The sequence below is a fragment of the Scyliorhinus canicula genome, chromosome 8 (assembly GCF_902713615.1).
Source record: "Scyliorhinus canicula chromosome 8, sScyCan1.1, whole genome shotgun sequence".
Classification (NCBI taxonomy): domain Eukaryota; kingdom Metazoa; phylum Chordata; class Chondrichthyes; order Carcharhiniformes; family Scyliorhinidae; genus Scyliorhinus; species Scyliorhinus canicula.
In genome coordinates this window covers 85,399,795-85,415,942 of record NC_052153.1, presented here as the reverse complement: position 1 = coordinate 85,415,942, position 16,148 = coordinate 85,399,795, and the positions used below count along the sequence as shown (strand labels likewise).

General features: G+C 47.6%; 1 protein-coding gene across 2 annotated transcripts in view; it reads right to left on the bottom strand.

Moving 5' to 3' along the window:
• The window catches only part of LOC119970373, a 149,885-nt gene that overhangs the window by 14,995 nt on the left and 118,742 nt on the right, over positions 1 to 16,148 (bottom strand). For both annotated transcript variants that reach the window (XM_038804883.1, XM_038804885.1), the window contains exons 11-12: positions 6,011 to 6,200; positions 1,407 to 1,534 (exon numbers count right to left, since the gene is read on the bottom strand). In XM_038804883.1, coding sequence (XP_038660811.1) covers positions 1,407 to 1,534; positions 6,011 to 6,200 — 318 coding nt within the window. The remainder of the gene's footprint in view (positions 1 to 1,406; positions 1,535 to 6,010; positions 6,201 to 16,148) is intronic.

Genomic DNA, 16,148 nt, shown 5'->3' with positions numbered 1-16,148 from the left:
TATTAGCTGACAAACTCTTAGCTGTTTTTGTAGAATTTCTTTGTCCACTATTTAATTATCCCATTTATTTTGCATGCGTTTAAAAATGGACAAGATAATTTCTTTTTTTTGTTTAAAAATAATTTTATTAAGGACTTTCCGATTTGGACAAGGGAATTTCATTTGAGTAAGTAACATACAAATAATTTCAAAAGTTTTTTAAAGGGGAAATGTTGAGATATGATAAAGCAGGTGCTATTTGTCAAAACTATCAGTTATTGTTTTTAAATCACTATACATGTGATTGGATACATGCGGTTAAATTGGTCTAATTAAGCAGTTTATTGCCCAAAGAATGTTAAAGTTTCAGATAAGTTTCTATCGAGTGGATAGCCAGAGACTTTTTCCCAGGGCGGAAATGGCTGTCACAAGGGGACATAATTTTAAGGTGATTGGAGGAAGGTATAGGGGAGATGTCAGAGGTAGGTTCTTTACACAGAGAGTGGTGGGTGTGTGGAATGCACTGCCAGCAGAGGTGGTGGAGTCAGAGTCAATAGGGACTTTTAAATGACTCTTGGACAGGCACATGGACAGCAGTAAATTGAAGGGGTGTAGGTTTGGTTGATCTTAGATTAGGATAAATGGTTGGCACAACATTCTGGGCCGAAGGGCCTGTACTGTGCTGTAATGTTCTATTTTCTTCTATGTTCTAATAAGAGCCTTCTTAGAACTGCCACACAACTGATGCTGAGTTTCACTTTGTTTTCATTTCCTAATTGAAAAATAGTTGCTGTTCATTTTATTTCCCACCAAAGAAAATATGCAGAACAATTTAAATAAAGTTTTGCCCACTACCTTTTCCTTCCCCCAACTTGTGGCATCTGCACCTTTCCCAGTCGAGAGGATGGGAGAGCCTATGCTTTCAGATATCAACCTCTACAATGTGATCAAGAGGGGTGCAGATTGAGAGAACCTCTGATTTTCCACAATACAAAAGCAAAATATAGCAGATGCTGGAAATCTGAACTAAAAGCAGAAATTGTTGGAAATGTTCAGTAGGCCTAATGGACTACTCACAACCTGCTCATGCCGAACCTATCCTGATCAGTAACCCCTGCCACAACCATGCCTGAAAGAAAATGGCGCAGAGGTGGAACCACATGGGAAACCAGCACATGGACCCATCCTCAGGCAAATGTCATTTCAGCCTTTTATGGCCACCACTGCTGAGGATTTCTATTATTTTCTGTTTTATCTCTGATTTTCCTTGTTTTCATCTGGGCAAACATTGTTTACTACATAAGATCAATAAAGTGCCAAATGGAAACTCAGAGATACAAAGTCATGTCCTATGCATCATGGTGACACACAAGAGTTCCAGGGAAATATAATTATTGATTATCAATTGCTTTTCTTTTGTTTCTTACCTTATGGTGGGCAAATAGGTGCCTACTTCAAATAAGCTGACATCTGTCAGCTGAGGGCAGGAGCTGAGAGTGAGGCGGTCCATTTTTGGGCACTGTCTAACAATGTGATGCACCACACGATCATGAACCTATAAAAACAACATGGTTTGTCATTCAGGCCCATTTTCCCACATGTATCAAATTAATGCAGTCATGTGTAGTATTATTTCAGTGCAAATTTATCTGCAAAGTAAGTAATGTTCCACTTTTTCACTCCGAGAAAAGAGCAGATTTTCATGAACACAAATTGGATCATGAGGTTTGGATCATGCAATCCTACTCTATTTTCCTTTCATAAAAAGGACACCTGGGGAGAAGGAGATTTTAACCTACACATGGGTTTGGGTATCGGTTTGTCACGTTTCTACAATAATATAAGAGCACCAATCGCTCATAAGAAATTGTGTATACATGTTGTGGATTCATTTATGTAAACTAGGCACATAAGAACAAACATACATGGGAGAAAACTTGAAGACATCAGCTGCAGGACTGCAAGTGCTGTGTTCAGCTCCAGTCTGAGATGAAACGGAGGGGGGATCACATGACATATTTCCCTTCCAATGATGTTGTGTTGCTATCACTTCAAGGCAGATTACAACATACCCTTTCTTTTTAAAGATTCTTTCCCCCTTCCAAAGAAGTAGAACTAAGATTGGGAATCCTGACTGGGCGGAGAATCCCATGTAGAGCCAGAAACGGGATTGGCGCCAGGTGGAGACCCATCCCAGTTTCCGATCCTGCTCCATCGGCCATAGCAGGCATTCTGCCCTTCACCAGTGGGACCATACAAACAGCTGATTTGCATTGATTTGAATGCTATCTCCCCCCCCCCCCCCATTATTCTCCGACCCCTATCACGGTAACACCACCAGGCAAGCTTTGGTGTAAGCATTGCCAAGTGCAGCCCTGGCGTGATGTACCTCGAGGGGGCAGGTCAAAGCGGTCAAACACATTGCTCATGTGCCCCTCTGTCACTGCAAAGCTGCAGAGGAAGGGTCCTCCAAGGTCCTGGATGTTTTGGAGGGCTCAGGCTGTGGGTAAGGGTTTGACCTCAGGGTGCAGGGCCCTGTGTTTGGACTGTCCTTTCCATCCTGGGCAACCTGAGGTTCACTGTTGGCATGTAGATGTCAGGCAGCCCTCTGTTCAAGGTCTTCATCCTGGTCTGACCTGTTTAAACTCTGAAATGGCCTCCTCACTCTGAACTGTTCTGCCTGATGGTCGATGAGCAGACCAGACAGTTCAGTGAAGAATCAAGCCTGGAACACTTCATCTTTCCTCACATCTGCTCCCTCAGCCCAATGCTTTTGAAACTGCTGCTTTTTTAAGTATCAAAGCCTTCCTCAAGAGCCCACAAGACTTGAAAAGTCTTGAGATCCTTTGAAATGCTAAGCATTCATTCAATTTCACAGTGTAGTAACGTTAAATTTCCCATACCAGCCTCCCCGAACAGGCGCCGGTATGTGGCGACGAGGGGCTTTTCACAGTAACTTCATTGAAGCCTACTTGTGACAATAAGCGATTTTGATTTAATTTCACTTGCCTTTGATTGAGCTTAATGGTTTAAACCAGGGTTTACAAACTCAAGGTTGCGACCTGCGGGTGGGCTGCAGGCGGGTGTCGGAAGGATTGCGGAGTGATCGTTTGTGGTATTCCCAATCACGGGAAGAAGTCTCCAAAGACCTTGACTGGTTTTTAAGAATGCCATCTGCGGGCAGCCCCCGATTGCTTGCGGCCGTTGAGGGCCAGGGTGGCGCGAGGCTGGGCAGTATGCTGGTCATCACGCACGCGTGGGGGGGGACACACAAAGGCTGACGGGCATCCACATGTGCCGCAATGCTAACAGTGGTGGCCCCAGCTTGGAGCTCCGCACTGGTACTAGTGCTCTGGGCGCTGCTTGGGTCATCCCCAGCCACCGCTGGGCAGTATGCAACCTGCGGCTCTGTGGTCAAGCTGTTCAATGGCCAGCGCAACGTCCGCTTGCACTCCTACAACGTGAAGTACTGGACGGCAAGTGGTCTGTGACTGGGGTGGTTGCTGCTACTGGACAATGAGAGGGAAGGCAGGCCAGGTTTGTCGGGGAGGAATACTGATTGAATGAGGCCAGTCAATACGGGGCTGACACATGTCAACTGGAAGAAAGCTACAGTCATCACTTTGTGTCGCCACTCTCTGGAAACCAGGAAGTAAGTGCTTTTGGTGCAAATAGAGAAGGAGATTACTTGGATCTTTGGATAGCGCAATACAGTGGAACCAGTAAGAAATATTGTGACATTGTATGTGTTTGACAAGCTACTTCATCTCATCTAATGACATAGTTTGTCAAGTTAAAACAAGATTTTACTTTTTTCTATATATGTTTAAATTTCTAAATAAATGGAAATATATTTAAAACAAATGTCTGTGTGTCAATGTAAGGAAGTGCATGTTCAACTGAAATTGTTTAACTTTCAATAGTACAAAGTCATAAAGTTGGAAAAATCAGGTATTGGAAATAAAGTTTCAAAGTAAAAAAAAAAAAGAATGCTGGCCGTGACCAGCCTTTGAATATGAACAATCGAGTCTTTCCACAAGAGGCAGCGGCAGAGAGAAGGTCAAGTGCCCAGCACATACACTGACGCCATGCACCTTGTGCATCCGTGCTTTGGGTGCAAAATCATGGAGGTGAGATTCCTCCATTTTGGCAGCAAGCAAGCAACAGGGCTTTGTGAAGAACTGAAGATGGATTATTTTGTAATAAAGAAGAGAGTACCCGAGGCACAAAAAGCCCAGGATCTCGCAATTGAATCTGCTGAAGAGAGCTTCTCAGGAGAGTCCACAGCAGCACAAAGCAGTGCTGATGTGGGCTGTAACCAGAGCTCCAGGGCCTGTGGGTGAACAAAGAATTAAGAAAAAACTGAAATTTGGATCAAAGCAGTAGAAAGATGATTTCCTGAGGTATGGCTTAAATTGAGCCAAAGCAAATCAGGATGTAAAGCCCATGTGTGTTATATGCAGGGAAGTACTGGCAAATGAAAATTAAAAACCTTCAAATCTTCAAAGGCACTTGAGGACTAAGCATTACGAGTTCCAGGACAGCCCTTTGGGTTTTTTTCAAGGAATGGAGCGAGAACTTAAATTGTCAACTGAAGTCCTTCGTAAAAATGTGACATCAAATGACGAAGCAAGTGAGATCGTGAGGATCAAGCGAGCTCAGCTGCCGCATTAAAGGTAAACAATAATGATGTATCGTGTAGGTCGGCTGATGTGGTTTGCTAAGGTCGGCTGGCATGGGTCGTGAACGTCAGCCAGCGCGAGCCCCGAAGATCCGCTGGTTGTTAAAAGTGGGTCCCAGGATAAAAGGTTTTATAAACACTGGTTTAAACACAGCTGCAAGAAGGTTTGTTTTTTATCTTTCTCTCCGCGCTTGAATGTATCTGAAGTATCCTCTATTGATCCAAATAGCAATGTTTATAAACATTCTTACTACGATTGGCAACTGCTGTCTACGTCCAGGTAAGTGATTTCAATTCCTCTTTTCTCACTGCAGAAAACACTTAGCATGTGGTGAAGAGAGTGCCTGGGGTGTGGGTGGTTGGCTGAAGGGGGATGGCGGAAGGGCGGGCTGAGGGGAGTGCTGAGGGGGTCAGGTGAAGGGGCGGTTCAGCCTCATGTGTGTGTGGCGTGCAGGGAGGTGGCCCATTATTCACATGGTGAGGGGAGGGTGCCTTTCCTTGATGAGGGTTTGGTCTGCTCCCCTTATCAGTGGGAAGGTCAACATTTGTGTTATGGGGGGGAAGGGCGGCCTATGGGAATCACATCCCAGCGACTCCTCGCGCCAGAGACACAGTTCCGATTCTCCACTGGTGGGAGCACTTAAACTCTAGAATTTGGGCAGCACGGTAGCATAGTGGCTAGCACAATTGCTTCACCATGCCAGGGTCCCAGGTTCGATTCCCGGCTGGGTCACTGTCTGTGCGGAGTCTGCATGTTCTCCCCGTGTGTTCTTGGGTTTCCTCCGGGTGCTCCGGTTTCCTCCCACAGTCCAAAGATGTGCAGGTTAGGTGGATTGGCGATGATAAATTGCCCTTCGTGTCCAAAATTGCCCTTAGTATTGGGTGGGGTTACTGGGTTTTGGGGATAGGGTGGAGGTGTGGGCTTGGGTTGGGTGCTCTTTCCCAGAGCCGGTGCAGACTCGATGGGCCGAATGGCCTCCTTCTGCACCGCAAATTCTATGAATACTGAATCCCAGCCAATATATGTTCATTTTTACATAAGTGTATTGTATCAGTAAATTTATGAGTAGGGTGGGGGATTGGGGCTAGGTCGTGTGCTCTTTCGAACGGTCTGTGCAGACTCGATGGACCGAATGGCCTCCTTCTGCACTGTAGTGATTCAATGGTGCTAAGGCGAGAGCTAATCGGCTGGTTTGCCCAGATCTTGTAATTCAACTTTGTCATAATAAGATCTGTCGCCTGTCTGAAAAATGGGTGCAGCACAGATACATTTCTAGGACACGATGTTTCAATGTCTAATTATCTTAATGTTTAAATTCATCTATACACCAGATTGTTTTCTAGCCTTACCGCATTCAGTCCTGATAAGTTTAAAACAGTTAGATTTTTCAAGCTGGTCACTATCCGTATCAGACAAGTGGTTGTAATGTTTGGAATTCTGCCGGCATTCAGGATCTGTAGGTTTGGGCACTCCTGTGCCATATAGATCAAACATTGTGCACTTAGTTCATGACATCCAAACACTTCCAGTTCTCTCAGACTGAGTGACAAAACAAAGATAGCAATTAGGTCTTGTTGTAACAACAGATTTTTAATAGAAGTGATTCAAGGTTGTCCTTAAATAAATCTAAGTGCGATATGTGCACTAAAGGCCTAACTTAATGACCAACTATTACTCCATGAATTGTTACTTCCAGAGTAATTAAAATATGAGCAAGTGTAAGAGCTGATTTAATGAAATCACGAGCGGGATTCTTTGGTCCACCAGCTGAGTTTTCCTGGGCGGCGCCACCCGCCGGCAGCGGGATTTTCAGTTCCCACCACCTGCCAATGGGATTTCCCTTTGTGGCCACCCCATGCGCAGGTATGCGTGTGCTGCCGGCACAACGGAGAATCCTGCTGGCAGAGAATTCTGCTGCATGTTCCTGGAGAGAAACTTGCCTCCAGGAGTGCAAATCATGAAAGTGTGGGTGCACTCTCCGTTATTTTCCATTCATCATTTTCAGAAATACACTTAAATGGCAGCAGTCATATCTTTCAGCCACTGCTGGATTCAATTTACCAAAACATTTTGAGATCAAATATCAGCTCATGGGGGGGGGGGGGGGGGGGTGGGAGATCGTGGCTGCAATTCTCTGGCTGTTAGGATTCACTTTTCCCACCAGCAGGACACACCTGCCAACAGGTGGGCCAGTGACGCGGGATGGCTTCAATGGGAAATCCAATTGACAAATAGTGGGAATAGAGAATGGCGTCGCCAGTGAACGGCGCACCGCCGAGAAACACACAGCTGGAGAACTGGTGGAGCTCACATCACAACTTTTGTTTTGGAATTTTGGCTTCATCATCGATATTTCCACTTGACATGATATTTGAAATATGTCCTATAATGTGTCCACTTGGCAGCATCTTATAGTCAACTGGCAAAAAAAAATGAGAATTGTTAGTTTTCCAAAGCCTGTAGCGTTCTACCACTGTCTGATTCAACATGGTTACAAATCCTGTAGAGATGGATTTGGTCATAAAACACTTTGTTCTGAATAGGGGTTTTTACAAGACTATTTAAATCATTGGAGACAGTGAAAATGGTGGACAAGGGGCTGGATTCTCCGATTTGCAGACTAAATGGTGACGCCTGCGTGCTTACAGTGCCTTTTACGCCAGAAACCAATCTGAAACCTGGCTTTACCTACGGATAAGGCCAGTGAATTGCCGGGTCCGTAGTCACGCGTGGACCCAGCCTGCCAAATACTGTCCCCCAGCAAGCCCCCTTGCCTCCCCCGGACCACCCCTTATTAGTGCCCCCAGACCCTGCCTAAGCCCCCCCCCCCCCCCCCCCCCCCACGGCATGGCTCCCCCCGGCTGTGGCGGCACTGGACTCAGTCCGCAGCCGCTACGCAGACTCCAAGAAAAAGAATTACCATGAGTGACCCACGCCGTAGGGAACTTGCCCCATCGGGGACAGAGCATCATCCGAGGGTCTCAGGTGACATCCAAAGGCCATCCATACAGTGTGCGACGTACTCCCCAATTACGCTGTTTTTAACGGAGGCAGAGCTTCGCCAAATGGCGCCGCCCCCGATTTCGGCGCAAACGGGGATTCTCCGGCCGATCACCAAAAACAATTTTGGTGTCAGCGACCAGAGAATCCCGCCCCCGGTTTATCATTTGCATTATTATACCCTCATTTGAAAATTAATTTTAATGTACTTTCGCGTCAAATGCTGAAAACCAAATTTTCAAGATAATTTTCACCAAGGTATTAGAACAAATATCACTGCTATTATTGAATGCAGCCAAATATTTTATTGAATCTAAAGGTTGGCAAGCTGAGAGCATTGTGCAAAATAATTTCAAAATAATTTTTTAAATGCCAAAATAGAATTGAGAGCTTTCATATAATCACAAAAGACCCACTGAACATATACTCACATTTTTAAGTGTCTTCGCAACAGTGAGACTGTACGAGATAACTTAAGAAATTTGGAAGTGATGTATCCAGAAAATGTGATACATTTAAGTATTTAATCTGCGGCGAAGTGCTCCCGCCAGCAGGAAAACCAGTGGCCACGATGTGCTAAATGGCACTTGAACATTTGTTTTAACCTCAAACAATGCCATAGCACAACGGGGTCCATGTTGGAACAGAGAAGGGCGGGGCCTAATCTCACTGACAGGACCCGCACCTCAGAAACCAGGATTCCCTTCTTAAAGGGCACCCATATCTCAAGATGCTGCTGCAGCTCTGGCAGATCGCTGGCACCCTTCCCTAATCACTGGCAAGGACCCCTCCCTCAGTGCCCCATTTCCGAACCCCCTATCCCCGTCTTCAGCCCCTCTCATATTCTCCTCGCACCTTCCTCAGTAACCCCCTCACTGCCCCCTTCACACCCTGCTACTTGGCAGTGCCAACCTGGTAACTTGCACTCTGAGGGTTGGCAAGGGGGTGAATACCCTTCCTATAATTGCCTCCAGGGTGGTGAGAGGGGTCCTTGATGGGAGGGAGGTCAGGTGTGCTGGCTTGGAGGGGCTCAGATCAGAGGTGCTTTCTGGGATGGGGGTTCAGTTGGCTGCACTTGTCATCTGCAGCCATTAAAGCCTTTAAACAGTCAGTCAGTATCGAATAATTATAGTGTTCTCATAACAAAGTGGAAGTTTTCATCTGTGGGGAGGCAGTGGTGTAGTGATATTGTCGGTGGACCAATAATACAGAGACCCAGGGTAATAATGATCTGGGGACCAGGGTTCGAATCACAACACAGCAGATGGTAAAATTTGAATTAAATAGAAATCTGGTATTAAAAGTCTATGACCACGAAACCATTGTTGTAAAAACACATCTGGTTCACTAATGTACTTTAGGGAAGGAAATCTGTCGTTCTTACCTGCTCTGACCGACATGTAACTACTGGTCCGCTGTAAATGTGGTTGACTCTTAAATGCTCTCAGGGGTGGGCAATAAATGCTGACCCAGCCAGCGACGTCCACATCCCATGAATTATTTTTTTTAAAAACCCATTAAACAGTCAGTCAGTATGCCGTGTTTATGCTCTTTAAAGTATAGACGCCTGTTTGTATGCCTCGAAGGCTAAAAGCTTTGAACTGCATTGCTTACATTCAATACCACGTGCATTGCTTCCCAAAAGCTTTTGTATGGATAGTTTCAAGAGGATCAAGATTGTTTATTTATGTAGCTCTGCAGGAATCTATTCACTAAAGGGAGCAGTTGGTTTTACAAACGTAGTTTTTTTTAAAAGGCTGTCTCTTTGTTGTTGTAACCATCTGAGATGGCCACCTGCAAAGGACCATGGGAATTATGGCCAACCCAGGACTCAGACAGATACAGAACTTCTGTGTATTTGAAACGCAGGTAGCTAGCCCTAATCGAAACCCCCGCTTGTTTGCATTCTAATGGCCCATTTCCCCAGAACAATAGGACTGCACTCAAGAAACCGATACAGACACAGACTGCTCGGCGCCACCCCCCTTTACTGAGAGAGCCCAACTGCCAAGGTCAATGACCGCTAAGGACCTGCCCAGCCACCAAGGCACCCGCCCCTTTATTGGCCAAAATCAAAGGCAGTGATCAGAGCCCTGTCGAACTATTGGGTCCAAAGTTAAGGACCGCCCCAAAAAGCGCGAAATCCCAGAGGGATTAAAAGGGACACAGCCACGTATTCATTCTCTTTTGAATCTGGCCTGTGCCAGCCCAACTGCAGCATAACGACCAGACAGCCAAGTTCAAGACCAACAATCACTACCTGATGGATGAGCCCAGCAGAGACAGAGCCACTTCTTCAAACCAGCCACGTGAAATCCAGATAAAGGCCTTATCAATCTGCACAGCTCCGGTCACCCTGAAGTTAAGTATAGGTTATTGTAGCTGATAGGTGTAGTTTAACGTGTAGTAGATATTGTGTTTGCATGTCGAAGTAATCCTAGTATGTGTAAATAAACCATCTTTTGAACTGACTAACTGGTTGTGTGGTCATTTGACCGATATAAGGGAAAGACTTGTGGTTCAGTAAGATAAATAGAAATACCCACAGTATTGTTGACGTTGTTGGGACATAACATCATGAAAATGAAATGAAATGAAAATCGCTTATTGTCACAAGTAGGCTTCAAATGAAGTTACTGTGAAAAGCCCCTAGTCGCCACATTCCGGCGCCTGTTCAGTTGTACAAAACTCTGGTGCGGCCGCATTTGGAGTATTGCATGCAGTTCTGGTCGCCGCATTATAGGAAGGATGTGAAAGCATTGGAAAGGATGCAGAGGAGATTTACAAGGATGTTGCCTGGTATGGAGGGAAGATCTTATGAGGAAAGGCTGAAGGACTTGAGGCCGTTTTCGTTAGAGAGAAGAAGGTTAAGAGGTGACTTAATTGAGGCATACAAGATGATCAGAGGATTAGATAGGGTGGACATTGAGAGCCTTTTTCCTCGAATGGTGATGTCCAGCATGAGGGGACAGAGCTTTAAATTGAAGGGAGATAGATATAGGACAGATGTCAGAGGTAGATTCTTTACTCAGAGAGTAGTAAGGGTGTGGAATGCCCTGCCTGCAACAGTAGTGGACTCGCCAACACTAAACGCATTCAAATGGTCATTGGATAGGCATATGGACGATAAGGGAATAGTGTAGATGGGATTTAGAGGGGTTTCACAGGTCGGCGCAACATCGAGGGCCGAAGGGCCTGTACTGCACTGCAATGGTCTATGTTCTATGTTCGGGGAGGGTGGTACAGGAATTGAACCATGCTGCTGGCCTGCCTTGGTCTCCTTTCAAAGCCAGTGATTTAGCCCAGTGTGCTAAACAGCCCCTATTGGTGACTTATTGGCCCTATTGGCATCATATTGGCGACTTAAAAGAGCAACATTGTGTATCCACAGAATCACAGAATTCATATAGTGCAGAAGGAGGCTATTCAAGTCTGCACCAACCCTCTGAAAGAGCACCCTACATAGGCCCCCTCTCCCACCCTATCCCCATAACCAAACCTTGCCTGCACATGTCGACTGTGGGAGCAAACCAGATAGAAGCTTTTTCCCAGGGTGGAAGAGTCAATTACTATGGGACACAGGTTTAAGTTGTGAGGGGCAAAGTTTAGAGGAGACCTTCAAGGGAAGTGTTTTACACAGAGGGTAGTGGGTACCTGGAACTCGCTGCCGGAGGAGGTGGTGGAAGCAGGTGCGATAGTGAAATTTAAGGGGCGTCTTGACAAATACATGAATAAGATGGGAATAGAGGGGTATGGACTCCGGAAGTGTCAAAGATTTTAGGTTAGATGGGCAGCATGGATGACGCACGCTTGGAGGCCAAAGGGCCTCTTCCAGTGCTGTACTTTTCTTTGTTCGTTCTTCACCCAGAGGAAACCCATGCAGATATGGGGAGAGCATGCAAACTACATTCAGACAGTCATCCGACAGTGCCTTCTGGATGCTTCCTCGAAAGGACCTGGAAATTGACTGTGAGTAAACCATTTCAAAGTTTCCACCATTTGAAAGGGAATAATTTTATCTTCATCTCACAGACCTTTAAACGTGCCATACTGACAAACATTTTAAAGGGTTTAGAAATACAGATGGGATCACTTTCACTTTATTATGAGGGATGTGTATTTCTGAAATACTGACTGACTGTTTAAAGGCTACAGGTGGGAAGAGCAACCAAATAACCCCAATCTCAGGAAGGACCCATGATCTGAGCCCCTCCAGCCAAGCACACGCCCCCCTGACCTCTACCTTCCATAAAGGAACCCCTTAGAACCATGGAGACAATTGTAGGGAGGGTATTTCCCCCTTGACACCCCTCGGACTGTAAGCCGCCAAGTCTACATTCCTCAGGACATGCACCAATTCATGCCAGCCATTGAGGGGGAGCAAGAAGATGAGCAAACTTTTGGGTTTTCTCGGGGGTGTATGCCTGGACCTCAGTGAATAGCGACTTGGTGGCAAGTGCATGGAGATGAATGACTGCACAGTATGAACGTCTCCACCGCACAACCAGTTGCCACCCTCCTGGTTGGATAACACAAAGCTCACCCAATGAGGAGCCGCATTATCGACCACACTGGGAGACACAGGACAGGGGCCACAGTGCTTATCATTAACACCAGTTGCAGCAGTCACCGGTACCCCTGTTGTCAGGGAGGGTGGTGAGGATAGAGGCTGCCCACATCATAAACGGGTGCCAGTCACTGATGGGGACTGGGGTGCAATGTGGACTACCTCATCTTCAAGAGGGCAGGGGAGGAAGGACAGGGGGAACATGTTGAGAGTGGTGCAGCAGTGCAATTCAGGGTGACCAGGTAACTGGTACAAAAACAGAAAAAGTGGACAATCTCGGCAGGCTGACAGCATCTGTGGAGAGAAAAGTGAACTAACGTTTCGAGTTGGATGACTCTTTGTCAAAACACAGCGGGAGGCAACACCACACACGGTGCAACAAACACCTAGGGGATGGAACACAACTCCAGGGACATGTCCACGGCCGGAGGATGGATAGGGGCTGGATAGGGGCTGGTTTAGCACAGGGCTAAAGAGCTGGCTTTGAAAGCAGACCAAGGCAGGCCAGCAGCACAGTTCAATTCCCGTACCAGCCTCCCCGAACAGGCGCTGGAATGTGGCGACTAGGGGCTTTTCACAGTAACTTCATTTGAAGCCTACTTGTGACAATAAGCGATTTTCATTTCATTTCATTTTCATTTTAATTTCATTTCAGGAGGGGGAAATGCCTGGAGAGATGGGCCAAGGGTTCAGAGGTCGGACCGCATTGCAGAGGAAAGTGATAGAGGCATCATACTGCTTGTGGCAAGGGTTTTTAATGTGTCACAGGTGTCCAACAATGCCTCACTCTCCAGATGGTGCTGACCCACTCTCCCACAAACCCCTCACCACCCCTCACTCACTACCTACCCCCCACCCTCTCCCTCCCTCTCCCGGTGCCCTCCGTGATCCTCAACATGCTTAACCTTCCTTGATCTACCTCTACATCTAGATGAGACCCCAGGGTGCACACATGAGGTGAAGGCAGCCAGCTGCTTACCACGTCCTGTGGCCTTCGATGTCCCTGGCTGGTATCCTCTGGGAGCACTGGGGCCAAGCACCCCTGCACACTTGTCAACGACACTTGCACAGCCGTGCCACCCTGTCCTTTGTGCTGACATCAAGAGACTGCCCCATCAGAGGGGTGGAACTCTGGGGAGCTGGTGGTCACCATCCACATTCTGTGGGACGGGTCTAGGTTGGCACCCAATACCCTCTCCTCCCATCCAGTGCCCATTGGCCGCTGGGTTCACCTTAGGACAGAGGGGCAGCGCATCGAGCCCCAGCCGCCCCTGCGTCATCTGGCTCTGCCAGCCCTGGCTGCTCCCCAATCTCTGCACCATTATGTCCACGCCCTCGGCGATACTCTTCAGTGACTGGGGAAGCTACACATCGCCTCAGCTATGCCCACCTGCCCACCTTAGAGTGGGACATGTGCCGCAGCAACTTATCAAGGTCAACCTGGTACTGGGTCACATCCCCCAGTGAGTCGGAAATTCTGTCGATGCCCTCAGCCATGGCCGTCACCAACTGCCCACGCCTTGGGCACCTTCTCCAATGGTGCTGACGTCATGCACCAGGCTTTCCACTGCCGGCACCACCCTAGCAGTTTGGCCTCGGTGCCACGGATTGCCGGCGACATATCCTGCGTCAGTAGCCTCTGGGACTCCTCCAATTAGCTATGGACCTTCTGGAGTGTCGCTGACATCTCCCTCTGAATGTCCCGGCCACTCCCTAACATTTCCATCAACTCCAGGTAACCCTGTTCCACAGACTCAGCATCAGGCTGGGACCTAGCTGGGATCTGGGATCCAGAAGACCTCTGACTGCTGTCTCACCTGGGGGTTCCTGCCTCCACCTTAAGTGCATCAGCAACTACGTGATGCTCTCCAGATTGAGCCCCAGAAGCCTGTCCACTAACATGCCCCACCAAGGTGCGTGTATCTGCGTTGGTAGAGAGTTGGGGTGACAGCTGTGATGCATCAATCACGGCATCCTCGGAGCTCTCCTCTGTGATGTTCACCTGGGAGGCAGGGGAGTGGAGCACCCAGGATGGGCCGGCGCCATCAGCTGCAAGACCTGCGGGAGAATGGACATGTGGACAGTGGGAGGGATGGGTCAGTCAGTAATGCAATAACAACTCACATCTGACAGGTCACCCGGGTGGGATCTGGTGGATCTTCAACCTCTGCGGATGCGCCAACCTCCGAATTGGTGACTGCTCTGCCCTCAGCCACCCCAGTTACTTCCAGGGCCCTTTCCTTGAAGGTGGTGAGGATTCGTATGTCCAGAATCCCTACGCCAGTCTGGGCGATTGTGGGCGAGCTTCTCCCCCAGCAATTGTGGGCGAACCGCTCCTCCGGAGACAGAGAGAAAGCATCGTTCGCCGCACGCTTTGTTCACTGTGGTGGGAGGGTGAGTGTGAAGGAAGGGTGTGGGGGGGGGGTTGAAGGGAAAAGAGGGTCAAGGGAGGATTGGGGGCCATATGGAGGGTTAGTGAGGTTGGATACTCACGTGGGGGCGGAAAGGTTTTGGTGGGGAGGCTGCTGGGGAGCATTGGTAGCTACACACTTCTGCTGCCCAGTGTAGGTCGTTGACCTTCTTGTAACACTGGAGGCCAGTTCTCCCAGCCACCGCAGCATCGCCCCAGGTGGCACTGACTGCCCGATGGCTCACCCTCCAGGCACCTTAGGGGAACAGGGCATCCCTCTTGGCCTCCACTGCACGAGGAGTCTCCCCAGGTCTCCATCCCTGAATCTTGGGGCTGGTCATGTTGGTGCCATGGCTGTGAGCTGAGTGGGGTTGGCTGTGCAAGTGCTGTTTAAGTGCTGCTTGACCTTATTGTGGTCGAGGGGGGCATACGCAGTCCCAACAAATCAGTTAGTGAGCCTTCATTTGCAGCAAGAAGCCCATGTGGCCTCATTAAGTGGATCAATTAACGTTGAATAGCGTTGCCGGCCTCGCCAGGCTGAGCGCCAGGATGCTCACGGCAATTCCCATCGGAGTGAATGTCCACAGATGTAGCAAGACAGGTTGATAAGTTGGTGAAGAAGGCATGCGGAATCCTTCCATTTATTAACCGAGGCATAGAATATACAAACAGGGAGGTTATGCTGAAACGATATAAAACATTAGTTAGGATGGAATTGCATTAGACAGGGTACAGAGGAGATTTATGAGGATATTGCCAGGACTGGAAAATTTCAGTTATGAGGAAAGATTGGATAGGGCGAGGTTGTTCTCCTTGGAATAGAGGAGGCTGAGGGAAAATTTGATTGAGATGAACCAAATTGTGAGGGACCTGGATCGAATGGATGGGAAGTGCCTGTTCACATTAGTTGAGGGATCAGTGACGAGGGGGCATGGATTTAAAGTGATTGATAAAAAAGTTCAGAGGGGGAGATGAGGAAATAAATTTTCATCCAGAGGGTTGTGGGGATCTGGAACTCGCTGCCTGCGAGGGCAGTAGAGGCAGAAAGCCTCAAATAATTTAAAGGGTGTTCTGGATATGGACCTCAGGGTTTGTAACCCGAATGCTGCGTACCAAATGCTGAAAAGTGGGATTAGGCTGGGTGGCTTGTTTTTCAGCCGATGCAGACACAATGGGCTAAGTGGTCTCTTTCTGTACCATAAACCTTCTATAATTCACTCCCACACAGTTAGCAACTATGATTCTGGCCCTTCTTTAGAGGACAGCATAGAGGTAGGATCTGCAGAAAACAGGCTCCCTGAAAACAAATTATTGTTAAAAGGGCAGTCGGTTAAAATCAAAAATTCAAACTGAGAAGATTATGCCTTCGTTGAAACTGAAGACGGTTTCCCAAATATGGGCATATAAGCTGTGCGTGGTAATTATCTGCTGGATTTAGCTCATAGAGTTATATCATGTTGGATGTTGCTTGGGAACAAGGGGCTACTCAGAATTCAGGAAACATAGGTAA